Source organism: Oncorhynchus mykiss, chromosome 16, assembly GCF_013265735.2.
Source record: "Oncorhynchus mykiss isolate Arlee chromosome 16, USDA_OmykA_1.1, whole genome shotgun sequence".
In the NCBI taxonomy this organism is placed as follows: Eukaryota; Metazoa; Chordata; class Actinopteri; order Salmoniformes; family Salmonidae; genus Oncorhynchus; species Oncorhynchus mykiss.
In genome coordinates this window covers 56855516-56878146 of record NC_048580.1, presented here as the reverse complement: position 1 = coordinate 56878146, position 22631 = coordinate 56855516, and the positions used below count along the sequence as shown (strand labels likewise).

The window sequence follows — 22631 nt, the reverse complement described above, 5'->3', positions numbered from 1 at the left end:
GTATAATTTTATGTAGCCGACTGCCACAGCAGTGGAGATGGGTAACAATTTGGGGTTAAATTCTCCTTTAACATTAGCTATTGGGAAGATGGGTTTATATCAAACACTTTCTACCAGTGACCTGAAGTAGTGTGTACTTGATTTGTACTGTAGATTGAACTACGTCTCTAAAAGGCTTGCTAGCCCAGGTAGCTAGCTAATCAGAAGTGAATATGTGAACTCTCAGGGAGAGTCTCAATTGCATACTCTTCGTGTTCTCTCCTTGCCTCCTTCTCAAAACCCATTGGAGAAGATCAGAGGGGAGGGTCCTCTGGCTTTCTCATCCAATGGGTTTTTGAGAAGGATGTGAGTATGCAATTGAGATTATCCCCCAGTCTCTCAGTGGTGACCACCAACCACGGCGCCATGCAGAAATTTAACAGGTAGACAGTGGAATGTGTAGAATGCACAAACTCTGCTGCTGTTTGGAGCTGGTTCAGGTTGCCCCTACACTGTCATCCTTCTCTGCAACTGGCCAAACAGGGAAACTATGGGATGATTATTGTCTCCTCTTCGGTTCCATTGACTTGACACCCAGGTCAGTATTTTTAGGTACACAAAGGGACAAATAATGCCAATAGATTTCTGCCAAATGTAACATCCAGTATCTCTGATGTACCATGTCTTCCAGTGGTCAAACACGTCCTCCAGAAACATGAGGGCTGCGAAGGACATGCAGAACTACAGACGAGGGTATCCTGTAAGTATAAGGGCCCTTGTTATTACACAGGAATAGGGTCTGGAGTTTTTGTTGTCCATGTGAACTTGACAGGAAAAGCTAGGATAACCTGGGCTTACCAAGACACAATGTTTTTCCTGACCAGAACTCCAGGCCCTACACATCTGCTTATATCTTGTTATAGTCTTAAAGATGTAATCTAGACATCTGACTGTGATATTTCTCTCTCCGCAGAATCTAACAGATGAATGCTCAGGAGAAAGAATGTTTAATTTAAAATTCTATCTCAATGAATATCCCGCCTCCCCTGATGGTAGGTCACTTGCTATTTAATCAGTTTTCAATGGCTATAAAATGTGCGTAATGAGTAAAAGCATATACAATGCCTTGCAAAAGTATTCATACCCCTTGGATTTTGTAAGCATTTCACATTTTAAGTAAGCATTTCACTGTCATGTCTACATCTGTTGTATTCAGCTCATGGGACTAATAACATTTGATTTTCTTTGGAGACGAGGGTATAACCAGCCATATGGAAGCAAACTGAAACTCATATTATATATTGAGGCCCCTTTTTCCACAATGAAATGTGCCGCTATTCTGAATTTAATTGTGTGCCCTCATAATTTGCGTGGATGATATTCAGAGACTCAAGTTATAGGCTTCTGAAGGGCTGAACATGCTGGGTTGATGTATGACCTTTTAGAATGTTTTGATAATATGTTTGTGCTTTTCTGTTTTTATTTTACAATTTGTATCATGTTAAATGTTAGCCACTATTGGGAGCCACAGTCAGTAATACCACATACATTTTATTTTTGCATCATTCCATTCTGTTTACGTTTCTTTCCTCTGTCACATCCTTGTAAATTGTTCCTGATGGTCACTAGCATTAGTGGATCATATTAGGCTAACAGTGTACAATCATTTGGGACATGTAGCCTATTTGAATCATTATAGAACTCTTACCACACATAGCAGGTTTAACCAGTAGCCTGGCGCACGGTTCAGGATGCCTGGACCGTTGTCATCCTGTTCCATGATTGATCCCTATATTCTGAACCTGTACTCTTGATGTATTCCATTGAGTCTGTTGACAAAATTCAAATTAAAGTTACACCATATTTTAAAAGTGGAACTGACATCGTTTCAATTACTTTGTTTATCTGCAATCATATCAGTCAAATATAAAATGTATGCTACAAAACCAACTTTTTATAAGAGGGTTTTAAAACTAAAAAAATATTTCACTCAACATTCCATTACGTACAATACGGCATTGTTGGCAGAATGGATGCAGTTCAATGCATGATTAATATAATTCACCAATAGGTTTCTTGGTAGTCCAAAAAATGTTGCTATCAGGTTGTAAATCCTAGCTAGCCTGGTACATTGTTTGCTGCCTCCATTCGGGATGCACTGTTTCAGTTTCAATGACACAATATGTTGTACAAACGGACGAATGTAACTAAGGCTGGGATGTCAATACAATCAAACCTGCAAGGACAATGATCACAAGTCAGTCATAATGTGGATAATATGCTAGCGTATCTATGTAGCGAGCTAAAAACAGATGCACGTGTCATTTGGTTAGCTAGCAAGAAATGTGAATCGCTTCACTAGCTATCTATGCTGAACGGCGGTTATTCAGTTAGCATCTACTTCGATTTCAGAGCGCTCTTGTCTGGGTGTGCCGGAGTGCAGAATAACTGAATTAATGAACGTACAATACGCTCTGCGCCGACTATGACCGGTGTCATTAAACTAAAAAGTAATGAACACTCTAACATGTTAAACAGCCTAACCAGCTCTGCTAGTGAGTAAAATAGTCAGTGAGGTGTTCTCTCATTTGTGTCTGGAAGTAGTTAGCTAGCAAGGTAGCCAACTTTAGCCAGTAAGGGTTTATCTAATGTCCCTTCGTTTAGATTTGAGCTCATCTTGCGCTGGCTAGCATTACTTGTTGATATGCTCTCCCTATACACACACACACACACACACCTTTTTTTATGGTTTGATCAAAGTTTCCAAATGTAAAAGGATTCCTGTGGTATTTAGCTACGTATTTGCAGGAATCCATTCAAGTGTATTTTGTTGAACGCGTTCTAATCTAAAATCGCGCTGTTGCAACTGCTTGTTAATTAACACACAGTCCAGTTCAAAGTGAATGATGACAGGCCCTTGTGGCAAATGGCTTGTTTGCGTATAGTCTTCCTGTACCGTTAGCTATGGCGCACTGGTCTGCGTAGACTCCAGTTCTGGATTGTCCCAATGCACAGCCGCTTTCCCACTCTATATTACTATAGAGTTCTCAAATGCCTTAGTATATGTAATTCCCAAACATTCTAATCATGAAAACGTGAAAATGACCGTATCTAATTACTCGCTTGTCATATTTTTTTTTAAGTGTCATTCTTCATGGGGGTGTATATGAGCAGATTTTAATACGATTTCAGTTCCGTTTTAAGATAATTGTACTGAAAACTCCATTGAATGAAAACTCCAAGAAAATGTGTTGGCCAGCAAGTGGGAGTGTTTTCAGTGGTTGCATTACATTTATTTGTGGCGCACAAGTTAGCCACACCTGCAGATTGCGTTACACAACTGAAAAGGTAAATCTGAATACCAAATACTGAGAAGGGCGTAGGAAAGGCATAAATTCCTAAATCAGGATCGGGCCCTTAGACTTACTCAAGAACACTCCGCTGTATTTGCTCCCAAAGGTGTTTCTAACATGTATTGATTGACTCAGGGAGCTGAATACTTATGCAAAGACTATTTTAGATATTTAATTTATATGAATCTTAAAAATAAAAAAAAATCTTATACTTTGAAATCACAGAATATTTTGTGTAGATTGTTGACAAGATTACAACTAAATCAATTTCAATCACACATTGTAACCCAATAAAATGTGATGAAATCCAAGGTACTTTTTTAAAGTACTGTATGTAATGACCTTTTGTATTTTTGTTTAGACATTTTAATCGAGTCATTTCATAAAGAATGGAGGACTGACTATAAGAGGCTGGAGAGAGTTCACTCCTACATTCAGTGGTAAGTGTGGTCCTAAATGCTTTGCTTCTGTTATGGGCTAGTTGTATTTATTTCTAATGTACATCTTAAAAGGCCACATTTTAAAACGGAGTCCAATCTTGGTTTCATCAGACCCAAAGAATCTTGTTGGTCATAGTCTAAGGGTCTTTAGGTGCCTTTTTGGCAAACTACAAGCAGGCTGTCATGTGCCTTTTACTGAGGAGTGGCTTCTGTCTGTCCGCTCTACCATAAAGGAGTGCTGCAGAGATGGTTGGAGTGCTGCAGAGATGGTTGTCCTTTTGGAAGGTTCTCCCATCTCCACAGAGGAACTCCAGAGCTCTGTTAGTGACCATCGGTTTCTTGGTCACCTCCCTGACCAAGGCCCTTCTCCCCCGATTGCTCAGTTTGGCCAGGTGGCCAGCTGTAGGAAGAGTCTTGGTGGTTCCAAACTTCTTCCATTGAATAATGATTTAAGGCCACTGTGTTCTTGACCTTCAATGCTGCAGAAATGTTTTGGTACCCATCCCCAGATCTGTACCTCGACACAATCCTGTCTCAGGGCTCTAAGGACAATTCCTTTGACCTCATGGCATGGTTTTTGCTCTGACATGCACTGTCAACTGTGGGAGCTTATATAGACAGGTATGTGCCTTTCCAAATCATGACCCTATCAATTGAATTTACCACAGGTGGACTCCAAGTTGTATAAACATTTCAAGGATAATCAATGGAAACAGGATGCACCTGAGCTCAATTTCGAGTCTCATAGCCAAGGGTCTGAATACTTATGTAAATACGTTTTTCCTGTTTATTTTTCATACATTTGCAAAAAAATTTAGAAAACAGTTTTCCCATTGTCTTTATCGGGTATTGTGTGTAGATTGCGTAGGATTTTTTAAATATAAATTTTAGAATAAGGCTGTTAACGCAACAAAAAGTTGAGTTCAGAATACTTTCTTTCCGAAGACACTGTTGCAGATATGTTTGACTTGCTTAAACAAATGTGGTTTCTACCGACAATTGATATGTACAAACTATGCCCTATAGCAACGACGAGCAGATAAGAGGCAATCCGTAATTTGGATTAAGACATGAGCGAGCTAGGACGGACGTAATCAATATAACTATTTGTTCGGCACTTTTGAAATGTACTGCGACAGAATTCAGAACATGGGTCGTTCTTACAGTATTCTTCCTGTACACCAAATCAGAACTGTAGGATAAACAAAGGGGGCCTATAATCGACGCAGTTAGCATTGAACCTTTCTGGCGCAGGTGTTCTGCTAGCGACCCACCTCGACAACATCCGGTGAAATTGCAGAGCGCCAAATTCAAAATACAGAAATAGTCATAATAAACATTCATAAAAAATACAAGTGTTATACATCGGCTTAAAGATGAACTTCTTGTTAATCCAGCCGCTTTGTCAGATTTCAAAGAGGCTTTACATTGAAAGCATACCATGCTTACCAAAAGCATACAAACATTTTACAACCATGTAAAGGAATTACAAAAGACAGAAATAGCGATTTTAAAATGAATCACTTACCTTTGAAGATCTTCATATGGTTAGAGTCCCAGCTACACAAATGTTTGATAAAGTCCCTCTTTATATCCCAAAAACTCAGTTTTGTTCAGTAATCCACTGGTTCAAAGGCGGTCAAAACATGCAATATGGGTCCTAACCCATTAGATACTCAAAAGGCATTCAATTGAAAATACCCATATCAAAAAAATCCCACTTCCTGGATGGGTTTTCCTCAGGTTTTTGCCTGCCATATCAGTTCTGTTATACTCAGATATTATTTTAACAGTTCTGGAAACTTTATAGTTTTCTATCGCAATCTACCAATTTTATGCCTATCCTAGCTTCTGGGCTTGAGTAACAGGCAGTTTACTTTGGGCATGCTTCTAATCCAGACGTCGAAATACTGCCCCCAAGCCATAAGAAGTTCTGAACCACCCATACCGGATCCGGGATAATTGTCATCAGCAACGCTGAATAGCACAGTCAAATAATATTAATATAAAATATTCATATTCATGAAATCACAAGTGCAATATTACAAAACACAGCTTAGCCTTTTGTTAATCCACCTGTTGTCTCAGATTTTGAAGTTATGCTTTACAGCGTTTAAGTTTATCGATCGCTCGACAAAAGTACACTTAGCATCAGGTAACTTGGTCACAAAAAGCAATCAAATTAATCGTTTACCTTTGATCTTCGGATGTTTTCACTCACAATACTCCCAGTTACACAACAAATGCTCCTTTTGTTCCATAAAGATATTTTTTATATCCAAATACCTCCGTTAGTTTGGTGCGTTATGCCCAGGAATCCACCGGAAAGAGCGGTCACGACAACGCAGACAAAAATGACAAATGATATCCATAATGTCCACAGAAACATGTCAGACATTTTCTATAATCAATCCTCAGGGTGTTTTTCAAATATCTATTTGATTAATATATCAACCGGGACAGTTGGCTTTTCACTAGGACCAGGAGTAACAATGGCGCCTTTCTCTTTTTGCGCACAATTCACTCTGAGCCCCCACCTATCCATTTACGCAATGTGGTCATTCACGCTCATTCTTCAAAATAAAGGCCTGAAACTATGTCTGAAGACTGACACCTTGAGGAAGTGATAGGAAAAGGAATCTGGTTGATGTCCCTTTAAATGGAGCAATGGGAGGCTATGGAACATGGAGTTTTCAAAATAGAAGCCCCTTCCTGGTTTGATTTTTCTCAGGGTTTCGCCTGCAATATCAGTTCTTTTATACGCACAGACGCTATTTTGACAGTTTTGGAAACTTTAGAGTTTTCTATCCTAATCTGTCAAGTATATGCATATTCTAACATCTGGTTCTGAGAAATAGGCCGTTTACTTTGGGAACGTTATTTTTCCAAACATAAAAATAGTGCCCCCTAGCTTCAAGAGGTTAACTTGTTATGGCTGCAATCCCAATACCGGGATCGATATGACAACTACCAGTGAAAATAGCGCCAAATTCAAACCACAGAAATCTCATAATTACAATTCCTAAAACATACACGTGTTTTATATAATTTTAATGGTAATCTTGTTGTTAATCCCACCAAAGTGTCTGATTTCAAATAGGCTTTTCAGCGAAAGCACTACAAACGATTATGTTAGGTCTCCACCAAACCACAATAAGCACAGCCATTTTCCAGCTAAATATAGCATTCACAAAAAGCAGAAATAAAGATAAAATGAATTACTAACCTTGAATTATCTTCATCAGATGACACTCATAGGACTTCATGTTACACAATACATGCATGTTTTTTGATAAAGTTCATATTTATATAAAAAAATCTGAGTTTACATTGGCTATTTAGATTCACTAGTTCCAAAAACATCAAGTGATTTTGCATAGCCACATCATTTTAACAGAAATACTCATCATAAATGTAGATAATACAAGTTATACACATGGAATTATAGATATACCTCTCCTTAATGCAACCGCTGTGTCAGATTTCAAAAAAAGTTTTCGGAAAAAGCAGCACATGCAATAATCTGAGACGGCGCTCAGAACAGAAGCCAAATTAGCCGTCATGTTGGAGTCAACAGAAACCAGAAAATACATGATAAATGTTTCCTTACCTTTGATGAACTCCATCAGAATGCAGTCTTAGGAATCCCAGGTCCACAATAAATGCTTCATTTGTTCGAAAATGTCTGTTATTTATGTCCAATTAGCTACTTTGGTTAGCGCGTTTGGTAAACAATTCCAAAGTCACAAAGCGCGTCCACTATAATATGACGAAATGTCAAAAAGTTCCGTAACAGTCAGCTTTAAACTTCTTCACAACAGTATCTCGGACCTGCCTGGTGTGTTCCTTGTTCTTCATGATGCTCTCTGTGCTTTTAACGGACCTCTGAGACTATCACAGTGCAGGTGCATTTATACGGAGACTTGATTACACACAGGTGGATTGTATTTATTTATTTTTTTATTTTATTTTACCTTTATTTAACTAGGCAAGTCAGTTAAGAACAAATTCTTATTTTCAATGACGGCCTAGGAACAGTGGGTTAACTGCCTGGATTGTATTTATCATCATTAGTCATTTAGGTCAACATTGGATCCTTCAGAGATCCTCACTGAACTCCTGGAGAGAGTTTGCTGCACTGAAAGTAAAGGGGCTGAATAATTTTGCACCCCCAATTTTTCAGTTTTTGATTTGTTAAAAAAGTTTGAAATATCCAATAAATGTCGTTCCACTTCATGATTGTGTCCCACTTATTGTTGATTCTTCACAAAAAAATACAGTTTTATATCTTTATGTTTGAAGCCTGAAATGTGGCAAAAGGTCGCAAAGTTCAAGGGGGCCGAATACTTTCGCAAGGCACTGTATATCTTGAATTACTAATAAGCATGCAACCATTAAGAGAATTACTGTAAATACTGTTACATCCCCATGGATTGATGAGGAATTTAAAATGTGTTTGGTTGAGAGGGATGAGGCAAAAGGAATGGCAAATAAGTCTGGCTGCACAAATGATTGGCAAATGTTCTGCAAATTGAGAAGTCGTGACCAAACTGATTAAAACCTCTTTGGGCTAGGGGGCACTATTTTCACGTCCGGATGAAAAGCGTGCCCAAAGTAAACTGCCTGTTACTCACGCCCAGAAGCTAGGATATGCATATAATTGGTAGATTTGGATAGAAAACACTCTAAAGTTTCTAAAACCGTTAAAATAATGTCTGTGTATAACAGAACTGATTTGGCAGGCGAAACCCCTAGGTCTAACCATCCAGGAAAAATAAAAACATTTAGGTCACTGTGTTTTCAATTAGTTTTCTATGGGAAACCCTATTTATGAGGAACCTGGTTGCAGTTCCTATGGCTTCCACTAGATGTCAGTCTTTAGAAATTGGTTGTTTTTCCTTTGAGAAATGAATAAGTAGTCCTGTTCTTTCCATGTGTCACTCAGATGGACTCTTGGTCCATCCAAGTCTTTTGGTGCGCGTGACCTGGAACGCGCTTCATGTTGTTTTTATCCGTTATTGAAAAACAGTATATCCCGTCTAAAATTGTATCAATTATTTACGTTTTAGGGTACCTAAGGTTGGATTAGGAACGTTGTTTGAAATGTTTGGACCAAGTTTACAGGTAATTTATTAGATACTTTTGTAGACATGTTGGGCGAGTTGAAACCAGTGTATTTCTGAATCAAACGCGCCAAATAAATTGACATTTTTGGGACATAAAGAAGGACATTATCGAACAAAAGGACCATTTGTGATGTTTCTGGGACATTTTGGAGTGCCAACAGAAGATCTTCAAAGGTAAGGCATGAATTATATCGCTATTTCTGACTTTTGTCACGCGCCTGCCTGGTTGAAATCTGATTTTCATGTGATTGTATGCGGGGCGCTGTCCTCAGATAATTGCATGATCTGCTTTTGCTGTAAAGCCTTTTTGAAATCTGACACAGCAGCTGGATTAACAAGAAGTGAAGCATTATTTTGATGTATAACACTTGTATGTTTTATGAATTTGTATTATCAGTATTTCTGTTTTTGAATTTGGCGCGCTGCAATTTCACTGGATGTTGTCAAATCAATCCCGTTAACGGGATTAGAGCGGGAAGGGATCACTAGGAATCTCTAAGAGGTTTTAAATAGAAGAATCTACACTATGAAACACAGAATGACAGTAAAATGCTTTGGAGCACCTACAGTGAAATTTTGGCAAAGGCAAACTCGCCTCCATCATTCATTAAATCCGATGGCTCATCACAAAACCGACTGATATTGCTTTAACTATTTTAATGATTGTTTTTCATTGGCAAGATTAGCAAACTTGGGCAATGACATGCCAGCAATAAACGCTGACAGTACAAATTCAAGTATATCTGACCAAATTATGAAAGACAAGAATTGTAATTATGAATTCCATAGTGAGTGGAAGAGGTGGGGAAATTATTGTTGTCTATCAACAATGACAAGCCACCGGGGTCTGACAACTTGGGATTTAAAATTACTGAGGATAATAGCAGGTGATGTTTCCACTCCTATTTGCAATATCTTCAATTTAAGCCTACTAGAAAGTGTGTGCCCTCAGGCCAGGAGGGAAGCAAAAGTCATTTAGCTACCCAAAAAATAGTAAAGCCCCCTTTTACTGGCTCAGATATCTGACCAATCATCCTCTTACCAACCCTTAGTAAGCTTTTGGGAAAAATGGTGTTTGACCAGATACAATGCTATTTTAAAGAAGAAAAAAAATAACAATTTCAGCATGCTTATAGGGAAGGACATTCAACAAGCACAGCACTTACAGAAATAACTGATTGGCTGAGAGATTGATAAAAAGATTGGTGGAGCTGTTTTATTTCAACTTAGTGTGGCTTTTGACATTATTGATCATAGTCTGCTGCTGGAAACTTGTGTTATGGCTTTACACCCTCTGCTATATTGTGGATAAAGAGTTACCTGTCTAACAGAACATAGAGCGTGTTATTTAACCTTTCTGATCTCCCCATCCCGGATCCGGGATCGTGAATACAGACTCAAGCTCATTACCATAACGCAACGTTAACTATTCATGAAAATCGCAAATGAAATGAAATAAATATGCTAGCTCTCAAGCTTAGCCTTTTGTTAACAACACTGTCATCTCAGATTTTCAAAATATGCTTCTCAACCATTGCAAAACAAGCATTTGTGTAACAGTATTGATGGCTAACGTAGCATTTAGCATTAGCATTCAGCTGGCAACATTTACACAAAAAAACAGAAAAGCATTCAAATAAAATCATTTACCTTTGAAGAACTTCAGATGTTTTCAATGAGGAGACTCTCAGATAGCAAATGTTCAGTTTTTCCTGAAAGATTATTTGTTTAGGACAAATCGCTCCGTTTTCTGCGTCACGTTTAGCTATGAAAAAACCCCTGTATCCAGGATTGTGTAAATCTATCAGCAAGCTCATTAGCATAACACAACGTTAACTATTTATGAAAATCGCAAATGAAATGAAATAAATATGCCATCTCTCAAGCTTAGCCTTTTGTAAACAACACTGTCATCTCAGATTTTCAAAATATGCTTCTCAACCATAGGAAAACAATCATTTGTGTAAAAGTAGCTAGCTAGCGTTAGCATTTCGCGTTAGCATTTAGCGTTAGCATTAGCGTTAGCATCCAGCACGCAACATTAACAAAAACATAAAAGCCTTCAAATAAAATCATTTACCTTTGAAGAACTTCTGATGTTTTCAATGAGGATACTCTCAGTTAGATAGCAGATGCTCAGTTTTTCCAAAAAGATTCCTTGTGTATTAGAAATAGCTCCGTTTTATACATCACATTTGGCTACCAAAAAAAATCCCAAAATTCAGTCCTCAAAACGCGAACTTTTTTCCAAATTAACTCCATAATATCGACTGAAAACATGGCAAACGTTGTTTAGAATCAATCATCAAGGTGTTTTTCACATATCTCTTCATTGATACATCGTTCTTGGACACATGCTTTCTCCCCTGAATCAAATGGTAAAGTAGAAGCAGCTGGCAATTGCGCACCGAATTCGACGCAGGACACCAGGCGGACACTTGGAAAATGTAGTCTCTTATGGTCAATCTTCCAATGACATGCCTACAAATACGTCACAATGCTGCTAAGACCTTGGGCGAACGACAGAAAGTGTAGGCTCATTCGTTGCGCAAGCACAGCCATATAAGGAGAGAATGGAAAACAGAGCTTCAGAAATTCTGCTAATTCCTGGGTGATGCATCATCTTGGTTTTGCCTGTAGAATGAGTTCTGGGGCACTTACAGACAAAATCTTTGCAGATTCTGAAACTTCAGAGTGTTTTCTTTCCAAAACTGTCAAGAATATGCATAGTCGAGCATCTTTTCGTGACAAAATATCGCGCTTAAAACGGGAACGTTTTTTATCCAAAAATGAAATAGCACCCCTAGAGCTCTAACAGGTTAATGGAAGCCTCCAACATAATCCAGGTAGAATCAGGAATTCCCCAGGGCAGCTGTCTCAGCCCCTTTTTTCAATCTTTACTAACGACATGCCACTGGAGTAAAGGCAGTGTGTTTATGTATGTGGATGACTCAACACTATACACGTCAGCTACTACAAAAACTGAAATGACTGCAACACTTAACAAAGAGCTGCAGTTTCAGAATGGGTGGCAAGGAATAAGTAAAAAATATAAAAATAAAATCATTGTATTTGGGACAAATCATTCACTAAACCTCAACTAAATATTGTAATAAATAATGTGGAAATTGAGCAAGTTAAGGTAACCCTGGATTGTATACTGTCATGGTCAAAACATATTGATTCAACAGTAGCGAATAAAGTCTGTCCATAATAAAGTGCTACTCTACCCTAACAGCACTATCAACAAGGCAGGTCCTACAGGCTCTAGTTTTGTCGCACCTTGACTACTGTTCAGTCTTGTGGCCACAAAGGGATTTAGGAAAATTGCATTTGGCTCAGAACAGGGCAGCACAGCTGGTCCTTGGATGTACACAAGAGGGCAAACATTAATAACATGCACTGGCTGAAAGTAGAGAAGAGATTGACTTCATCACTACTTTTATTTGTGAGAGGTATTGACATTGAAAGCACCAAGCGGTCTGTTTTAAACGATTGGCACACAGCTCAGACACCATGCATACCCCCACAAGACATGCCACCAGAGGTCCCTTCACAGTCCCCAAGTCGAGAACAGACTATGGGAGGCGCACAGTACTACATAGAGCCATGCCTACATGGAACTCTATTCCACATCAAGTAACTGATGCAAGCAGTAGAATCAGACAAAAATAGATTAAGATAAAAATAGACCTTTATGGAGCACTGGGGGCTGTGAAGCAACACCGACACATACAGTTGAAGTTGGAAGTTTACATACACCTTAGCCAAATAGATTTAAACTCAGTTTTTCACAATTCCTGACATTTAATCATTGTAAAGATTCCCTGTTTTAGGTCAGTTAGGATCACCACTTTATTTTAAGAATGTGAAATGTCAGAATAATAGTAGAGTGATTTATTTCAGCTTTTATTTCTTTCATCACATTGCCAGTGGGTCAGAAGTTTACATACACTCAATTAGTATTTGGGAGCAGTGCCTTTTAAATTGTTTAACTTGGGTCAAACGTTTCGGGTAGCCTTCCACAAGCTTCCCACAATAAGTTGGGTGAATTTTGGCCCATTCCTCCTGACAGAGCTGGTGTAACAGAGTCAGGTTTGTAGGCCTCCGGGCTCGCACACGCTTTTTCAGTTCTGCCCACAAATGTTCTATAGGATTGAGGTCATGGCTTTGTGATGGTCACTCCAATACCTTGACTTTGTTGTCCTTAAGCCATTTTGCCAGAACTTTGGAAGTATGCTTTGGGTCATTGTCCATTTGGAAGACCCATTTGCTGCCAAGGTTTAACCTCTCTGGGATATGTGGGACGGTAGCGTCCAACCTGGCCAAAAGCCAGAGAAAATGCAGAGCGCCAAATTCAAATAAATTACTATAAAAATCTAACTTTCATGAAATCACACATGCAAGATAGCAAATTAAAGCTACACTTGGTGTGAATCCAGCCTTTCAAAAAGGCTTTTCGGCGAAAGCAAACAATGCTATTATCTGAGGATAGTACCATAGTAAACAAAGAAAGAAAAGCATATTTCAACCCTGCAAGCGCGACACAAAACACAGAAATAAAAATATAATTCATGCCTTACCTTTGACGAGCTTCTTTTGTTGGCACTCCAATATGTCCCATAAACATCACAAATGGTCCTTTTGTTCGATTAATTCCGTCTATATATCCAAAATGTTAATTTATTTGCCGCGTTTGATCCAGAAAAACACCGGTTCCAACTTGCGGAACGTGACTACAAAATATCTCAAAGGTTACCTGTAAACTTTGCCAAAACATTTCAAACTACTTTTGAAATACAACTTGAGGTATTTTTTAACGTAAATGATTAATAAAATTGAAGACGGGATGATCTGTAGCATGCTTTCTGGTCACGCGGCTCCATCTAACGGTACACTTCAAGTTACCCTCGTTCAAGATGGCCATTACACAAAGGAAAACCTCAACCAATTTCTAAAGACTGTTGACATCCAGTGGAAGCGATAGGAACTGCAAGAAGGTCCCTTAGAAATCTGGATTCTCAATGAAAACCCATTGAAAAGAGTGACCTAAAAAATCTAATAAATCTGAATGGTTTGTCCTCAGGGTTTCGCCTGCTAAATAAGTTCAGTTATACTCAGACATGATTCAAACAGTTTTAGAAACTTCAGGGTGTTTTCTATCCAAATCTACTAATAATATGCATATTTTATCTTCTGGGGATGAGTAGCAGGCAGTTGAATTCCGGATGAAATGCATGCCCGATGTGAAAATACTGCCCCCTGTCACCAAGAAGTTAACTTCCTGACTTATGTCTTGAGGTGTTGCTTCAATTTATCCACATAATTTTGTGATGTGCACCAGTCCGTCCTACAGCAAAGCACCCCCACAACATGATGCTGCCACCCCGTGCTTCACGATTGGGATGGTGTTCTTCAGCTTGCAAGCCTCCCCCTTTTTCCTCCAAACTTAACGATGGTAATGATGGCCAAACAGTTCTATTTTTGTTTCATCAGACCAGAGGACATTTCTCCAAAAAGTATGTTCTTTGTCCCAATGTGCAGTTGCAAACCGTAGTCAGGCTTTTTTACGGCGGTTTCGGAGCCGTGGCTTCTTCCTTGCTGAGCGGCCTTTCAGGTTATGCCGATATAGGACTCGTTTTACTGTGGATATAGATACTTTTGTAGCCGTTTCCTCCAGCATCTTCACAAGGTCCTATGCTGCTGTTCTGGGATTGATTTGCACTTTTTGCACCAAAGTATGTTCATCCCTAGGAGACAGAACTCGTCTCCTTCCTGAGCTGTATGACGGCTGCGTGGTCCCAAGGTGTTTATACTTGCGTACTATTGTTTGTGCAGATGAGCGTGGTACCTTCAGGCATTTGGAAATTGCTCCCAAGGATGAACCAGACTTGTGAAGGTCTACAATTTTTTTTGTTTAGGTCTTTGCTGATTTCTTTTGATTACCCCATGAATCAAGCAAGTTTGAAGTAGGCCTTGAAATACATCCACAGGTACACCTCCAATTGACTCAAAGTATGTCAATTAGCCTATCAGAAGATTCTAAAGTCATTACATAATTTTCTGGAATTTTCCAAGCTGTTTAAAGGCACTGTCAACTTAGTGTATGTAACCTTCTGATGCACTGGAATTGTGATTCAGTGAAATAATCTGTAAACAATTGTTGGAAAAATTACTTGTCATGCACAAAGTAGATGTCCTAACAGACTTGCCAAAACTATAGTTTTTAACAAGAAATTTGTGGAGTGGTTGAAAAATGAGTTTTAATGACTCCAACCTAAGTGCATGTAAACTTCCGACTTCAACTGTACATACACATGGATCTTGTGTTGTAGATATGTGGTAGTAGAGTAGGGGCCTGAGGGCAAACAGAGTGTTGTGAAATCTGTTTATGAATGTATTGTAATGTTTTTAAAATTATATAACTGCCTTAATTTTTCCGGACCCCAGGAAGAGTAGCTGCTTTCTCAGTAGCAGCTAATGGGTATCCATAATAAACACAAAGCTCTCAGGATCATGAAATGCTTCTTACGAAGCCACTCCTTCGTTGCCCGGACGGTGTGTTTGGGATCATTGTCATGCTGAAAGACCCAGCCACGTTTCATCTTCAATGCCCTTGCTGATGGAAGGAGGTTTTCACTCAAAATCTCACGATACATGGCCCCATTCATTCTTTCCTTTAAACGGATCAGTCGTCCTGGTCCCTTTGCAGAAAAACAGCCCCAAAGCATGATGTTTCCACCCCCATGCTTCACAGTAGGTATGGTGTTCTTTGGATTCAACTCAGCATTCTTTGTCCTCCAAACACGACGAGTTGAGTTTTTACCAAAAAGTTATATTTTTGTTTCATCTGACCATATGACATTCTCCCAATCTTCTTCTGGATCATCCAAATGCTCTCTAGCAAACTTCAGACAGGCCTGGACATGTACTGGCTTAAGCAGGGGGACACGTCGGGCACTGCAGGATTTGAGTCCCTGGCTGCGTAGTGTGTTACTGATAGTAGGCTTTGTTACTTTGGTCTCAGCTCTCTGCAGGTCATTCACTAGGTCCCCCCGTGTGGTTCTGGGATTTTTGCTCACTGTTCTTGTGATCATTTTGACCCCACAGGGTGAGATCTTGTGTGGAGCCCCAGATCGAGGGAGATTATCAGTGGTCTTGTATGTCTTCCATTTCCTAATATTTGCTCCCACAGTTGATTGCTTCAAACCAAGCTGCTTACCTATTGCAGATTCAGTCTTCCCAGCCTGGTGCAGGTCTACAATTTTGTTTCTGGTGTCCTTTGACAGCTCTTTGGTCTTGGCCATAGTGGAGTTTGGAGTGTGACTGTTTGAGGTTGTGGACAGGTGTCTTTTATACTGATAACAAGTTCAAACAGGTGCCATTAATACAGGTAACGAGTGGAGGACAGAGGAGCCTCTTAAAGAAGAAGTCACAGGTCTGTGAGAGCCAGAAATCTTGCTTGTTTGTAGGTGACCAAATACTTATTTTCCACCATAATTTGCAAATAAATTCATTAAAAATCCTACAATGTGATTTTCTGGATTTTTTTCCCCGCATTTTGTCTGTCATAGTTGAAGTGTACCTATGAAAATTACAGGCCTCTCTCATCTTTTTAAGTGGGAGAACTTCCACAATTGGTGGCTGACTAAATACTTTTTGCCCCACTGTATATAGCCCTTCGTACATCAGCTGATATCTCAAAGTGCTGTACAGAAACCCAGCCTAAAACCCCAAACAGCAGGCAATGCAGGTGTTTAAGCACGTTGGCTAGGAAAAACTCCCTAGAAAGGCCGAAACCTAGAGAGGAACTAGGCTATGAGGGGTGGCCAGTCATCTTCTGGCTGTGCCTGGTGGAGATTATAACAGAACATGGCCAAGATGTTCAAATGTTCATAAATGACCAGCATGGTCAAATAATAGGTCTGGGACAGGTAGCATGTCCGGTGAACAGGTCAGGATTCCATAGCCGCAGGCAGAACAGTTGAAACTGGAGCAGCAGCACGGCCAGGTGGACTGGGGACAGCAAGGAGTCATCATGCCAGGTAGTCCTGAGGCATGGTCCTAGGGCTCAGGTCCTCCGAGAGAAGGAAAGAGAATTAGAGAGAGCATACTTAAATTCACACAGGACACCGGATAAGACAGGAGAAGTACTCCAGATACAACAAACTGACCCTAGCCCCCCGACACAAACTACTGCAGCATAAATACTGGAGGCTGAGACAGGAGGGGTCTGGAGACACTGTGGCCCCATCCAAAGATACCCCCGGACAGGGCCAAACAGGAAGGATATAACCCCACCCACTTTGCCAAAGCACAGCCCCCACACCACTAGAGGGATATCTTTAACCACCAACATACCATTGTGAGACAAGGCCGAGTATAGCCCACAAAGATCTCCGCCATGGCACAACCCAAGGGGGGGTGCCAACCCAGACAGGAAGATCACATTGCTTTAAGACATGAAGGTCAGTCAATGCGGAACATTTCAATGACTTTGAAAGTTTCTTCAAGTGCAGTCGCAAAAACCAAGCGTTATGATGAAACGGGTACTCATGCAGACCGCCACAGGAAAGGAAGAGTTAACTCTGCTGCAGAAGATAAGTTCATTAGAGTTAACTGCACCTCAGAAATTGCATCCCAAATAAATGCTTCAGAGTTCAAGTAACAGACACATCTCATCTCATGCCTTCATGGTTGAATTGCTGCGAATAAACCACTACTAAAGGACACCAATAAGAAGAGACTTACTTGGGCCAAGAAACACAAGCAATGGACATTAGAGTGGCAGGAAGCCACTGGTTAGATCGTTGGGCCAGTAACCGAAAGGTTGCTGGATCAAATCCCTGAGCTGACAAGGTAAAAATCTGTCGTTCTGCCCCTGAACAAGTCCAGTTAACCCACTGTTCCCCAGTAGGCTGTTATTGTAAATAAGCATTTGTTCTTAACTGACTTGCTTAGTTAAATAAAGGTTACATTTAAAAAATAGACTGGTGGAAATGTGTCCTTTGGTCTGGAGTCCAAATTGGATGTTTTTGTTTCCAACCGCCGTGTCTTTGTGGTGTGGGTGAACAGATGATCTCAGCATGTGTATTTCCCACTGTAAAGCATTGTGACACTGTCTGATTTATTTAGAATTCAAGGCACACTTAACCAGCATGGCTAACACCGCATTCTGTAGTGATAATTCATCCCATCTGGTTTGCACTTAGTCCCACTATCATTCGTTTTTCAAGAGGACAGTGACCCAACACACCTCCAGGCTGTGTAAGGGCTATTTGACCCAAGAAGGAGAGTGATGCATCAGATGACCTGTTCTTCACAATCACCTGACCTCAACCCAATTGAGAGAGTTTGGGATGGTAGAGTGAAGGGAAAACAGCCAACAAGTGCTCAGCATATATGGGAACGCCTTCAAGAAGTTTTTTTTTTTTTTTTTTACTATTTTCTACATTGTTGAATAATGGTGAAGATATCAAAACTATGCAATAATGCATATGGAATCATGTAGTAACCAAAAAAGTGTTAAACAAATCAAGATATATTTTAGATTCTTCAAAGTAGCCACACTTTTGCGTAGATGACAACTTTTAACACTCTTGGCATTGTCTCAACCAGCTTCATGAGGAATTATTTTCCAACAGTCTTGAAAGAGCTCCCACATACTGAGCACTTGTTGGCTGCTTTTCCTTCACTCTGCCATCCAATTAATCCCAAACCATCTCATATGTATGTGTGTGTGTGTGTGTGTGTGTGTGTGTGTGTGTGTGTGTGTGTGTGTGTGTGTGTGTGTGTGTGTGTGTGTGTGTGTGTGTGTGTGTGTGTGTGTGTGTGTGTACATGTGTGCATGCATGTGTTCAAAAGTTTGGGGTCACTTAGAAATGTCCTTGTTTTTGAAAGAAAGCTTCTTTTTTTGTCCATTTAAAATAACATCAAATTCATCAGAAATAAAGTATAGACATTGTTAATGTTGTAAATTACTATTGTAGCTGGAAATGGCAGATTTTTTATGGAACATGTACATAGGCATACAGAAGCCCATTAGCAGCAACCATCACTCCTGTGTTCCAATGGCACGTTGTGTTAGCTAATCCATGTTTATCCATTTAGAAAACTATTTTGCAATTGTTAGCACAGCTGAAAACTGTGTTCTGATTTAAAAAACAATACAACTGGCCTTTCAAAAAAGGACATTTCTAGGTGACCCCAAACTTTTGAAAGGTAGTGTATATGTGTGTGTATATATGTTATTTTCTGTTACTCTGTTTATTTAGTAAATATTTTCTTAACTGCATTGTTGGTTAAGGGCTTGTAAGTAAGCATTTAACGGTAAGGTCTGCCTACACCTGTTGTATTCGGCACATGTGACAAATACAATTTTGATATGTAGCCATCTCAAGTTATAATTCACTGTTGCTCTCAGGTTGTTTCCACTGCGGGAGCCTGGAGTGAACTACATGGCCTCTGAGCTCACCAAGAAGGAGATCCTGGTGAGTGCTTCACCATAACGTTTTGCTTGATCTTTGTGGTGTATTAGGGGCACATCAATGCTCCTTTCTCAAAATGAGTTGTTTAATGAAATCGTAAGCATAGGGTGACTTGTCGAAGGACTCCCTTGGGTCCAGTAAGCAGACAACTTTGATATGAATGGAGCTTCTCTTCCATCAAAGCAATGATTATAATCTGATCTCTGTGCTCTTGTCCCTCTGTGTAATCAGGCCTTCCGGGAGAGTGAGGGGGCCAAGAAGAGGCTGGTAGAGTCCTACGAGCTCATGTTGCGGTTCTATGGCATCCAGCTGGTCAATAAAGACACAGGCGAGGTCAAACGTGCCGACAACTGGAAGGAACGCTTCGCCAACCTTGAACGATGAGTTGCTGAAGTCATTTCTTGGCCAACTTTACAGGGTGTGGTTTCTTGGGGCCATGTTGAAGCACTTATGACCATTCTTGGTCCAATTTCTAAATGAGAAACACTAATTTATTTGTCTTAGTAGTATGTGGTGTTCACTGTAAATAGGGGTCCTCCATCTAAATATTGGTTGTGTCTTCTCTTGTTTTGCCCCCTCAGGAACATGCACAATAACCCCTGCATCACGCGCATCCTGAAGGGCCTGGGGGAGCTAGGTTTTGAGCATTACCAGAGCCCACTGGTGCACTTTTTCCTGGAGGAGATGCTGGTCAAAAAGAACCTGAGTAGCATCAAGCGCAACGTGTTTGACTACTTCCTGTTTGCAGTGCGTGACAAGCAGAAGCGCAAAGAGTTGCTGCGCTACGCCTTCCAGCACTTCGAGCCCAAGGACAAGTTTGTGTGGTGCCCCCGAAAGATCCAGAAACAGCTGAAGAAGGCAGAGAAGGGAAACGGAGAGGGAGTAGAGGAGGGCTTCCCACGAGCCAAGGCTAGAGGAGGAGAGGCAGGGGGAGCCCAGAAGGAAGCGAAGGATGTCACAGAGGAGGTGACAGAGACGGCCAAATTGACTGATGAAGCAGTGAGTAGTGACCGAGATAAGCAGGCCGAGGGGTCTTCTGTTGATCCTCCTGGGCTAGCGGTCTCCTCAGAGGACTCTGAACCGCTGGGAAACAGGAACTGTAATGATACTGACAATGTTGACATGGACCATTCAGGCAGCCCTGAGTCTGTTAAAGGAGACCACAGTATGGAGGAAGGACTCAAAGAGAACAGTCAAGCCAAGGACAGCGTCCAGAACTCAGTCAATGTCAAGCCAGCTGCATCTGAAATGGAGTCTGAGAAGTTGGAGCAACCGACCAAGAAGAAAAGGGAAGGTCACAAGGCGTGCCTAGCAACAGGCGGGAGGAAGGCATGGTTGTCCCCAACAACAACCACCACCACTCCAATCAGGTGAGCCTGTCCGTGACATCATCCCACAAAGTCAAGACTGATGATCCCAAAAAGGATTCGCCCAAGAAGAATTTGACCATAAAGGATTCCCCCAAAAAGCACTTGCCATCGGACTCCTCAGAACGAGGTGAAAAACACCCAAGGACTGACTTTAGTGATGTGACTGATAACAAAGCAGTGCCAGTGGATGGGGACAACACAGAGAAAGCTTTAAAGGGACAGACAAATGTAAAAGAAGTGAAAAATGGAGTGGAGGTGATGGATGTGGAATCCACCTACCAGCCAAGACATGGGATCTTCCTGAAGGAAGGAAGGAAGGAAGGAAGGGAGGGAGGGAGGGAAGAATCCAAGGCAGACTAAAGGGACATATGTTCACTTGTGTACATTTATGGCCAATCCCAAAATTGACTCCATCAGATAACATAGGTATAAGCCATACGTTAAAAACGTAATATTGCTGTCTATGCCAAATTAAATTCTCTGCATATTGCTTACACTTTTGCAATCCTCTCAGAATGGCATACATTCTGACTCTACAGAGATTCCTAGGATGTTGGGTATGGGTGGTTTCCACTGATTTTTAACAGTACATTTTTCATGCCGTATTATATTCACATCTACTGTCCTCAGTGTTCACATTCGAGTGGGTATGTTATTTTTGTTGGTATGGATTACTGAATTTATTTGTTCACATGTCTGAATTTGTGTTGGGGAGGGGATTATGGTAATGACTGCAAAATCAGTTCTCCATGGTTGATACTGCAGGTAGTTAGGAGCTTTGTACTGAGGAGATTGATAAGGAATGTCTAACATTGAAATGATAGATTCCATATCATACAGTGAAATGTTGCTTGCTTGTTACAACTTTACAGTTTTGCACAGGTGGGAAAAATACATTTTGGAAATATACTTTGTATCTAGTATGATGTATCATGTGTCAGATGACATTGTTTTATTTTTTCACTGAAAGCCCATACTGTGAAATGGGAACAGGATTGTAATGTCATTTTGTTTATTTCAAGAAAGTTGCACAATTATTATTTTGAGTATGAGAGGTGTGATCTATAGATGACTGCCAAAAAAATAAAATAACATTTGACTGGTTGATTGTATTGTCTTCTTGGCAGTATTGGAATAATGAGACGTAGCTATTTGGTAAAACAACTTTTGCTTTGTTGGATGATGTCATCAATAGGATGTGGGTGTACTTTCCTTATGTTCTGGAGCATATTTGTATTTATTGATTGTTTAATTGTTTCTTTTTCTAATGTATTATATGATTTGCCAGATGCCTTTTTACTCAGGAAAACCCTGTGGGAGATGGTACACAACATTTCTTCCATCTCCGAGGTTATGTTTGGGACAAAACCACGTTTCCATCCTGTTTGCATGCTAGTAAAAATAAAAATCAAGACCGCTTTGATGGAAACAGGAACTTTTGGTGCAAGTTTGTTCGACATGGTGGGATCTTTTTTTTTGTGTCTAAAATTAATTATGCGCGTTATGGCGGCGGAAACCATCATGTCGAAGTAAACTAGGAGTCACACGTTAATATGCTGTGTGGTCCTCCCACAATGACTCAGAAAACCATGCAGTTTGTGAAATGATTTATGATGAACGTCACAGGCTGGTGAAAGTGCACGTTGATGAGCTTGATGCTAATTTCCAATAGATATCAAGGGTCTTATTCTGGTGACGTGATGATCGACACTTGACTTCAGTTTGGTGTTTCCTCCAAACTGAATAGTTGTGCATTAAAATCAGTACGTGATGACATTGCACACAAAATGTACTTTCACCAAAAGGACAACTCCATTGTTGATACAGTCCCAAAATGTTTTGCATGTCAGCATGACCCATTTTGCATCATATGATG

General features: G+C 40.2%; 1 protein-coding gene and 1 long non-coding RNA gene across 2 annotated transcripts; both read left to right on the top strand.

The window, feature by feature from the left end:
* Window positions 1-357: 357 nt before the first annotated feature.
* On the top strand, window positions 358-1849 carry LOC118939559. The gene is made up of 3 exons (XR_005036560.1): window positions 358-577; window positions 671-739; window positions 953-1849. It is a non-coding gene; the product is annotated as an uncharacterized LOC118939559 (long non-coding RNA).
* A 377-nt stretch (window positions 1850-2226) lies between these two features.
* Window positions 2227-21076, top strand: LOC110491121 (opioid growth factor receptor-like). Its single transcript, XM_021564477.2, has 5 exons — window positions 2227-2236; window positions 3694-3772; window positions 19322-19388; window positions 19617-19763; window positions 19965-21076. Exons 1-5 carry the CDS (start codon window positions 2227-2229, stop codon window positions 20757-20759), a joined length of 1098 nt encoding a protein of 365 aa, XP_021420152.2. The 3' UTR covers window positions 20760-21076.
* The last annotated feature ends 1555 nt before the right edge of the window (window positions 21077-22631 follow it).

Excerpts from the sequence above, each read along its gene's own strand:
- LOC110491121 (XM_021564477.2), top strand. Across the intron at positions 3,773-19,321 it reads GTTCACTCCTACATTCAGTG|GTTGTTTCCACTGCGGGAGC; the intron begins GTAAGTGTGGTC and ends TGTTGCTCTCAG. Across the intron at positions 19,389-19,616 it reads TCACCAAGAAGGAGATCCTG|GCCTTCCGGGAGAGTGAGGG; the intron begins GTGAGTGCTTCA and ends CTGTGTAATCAG.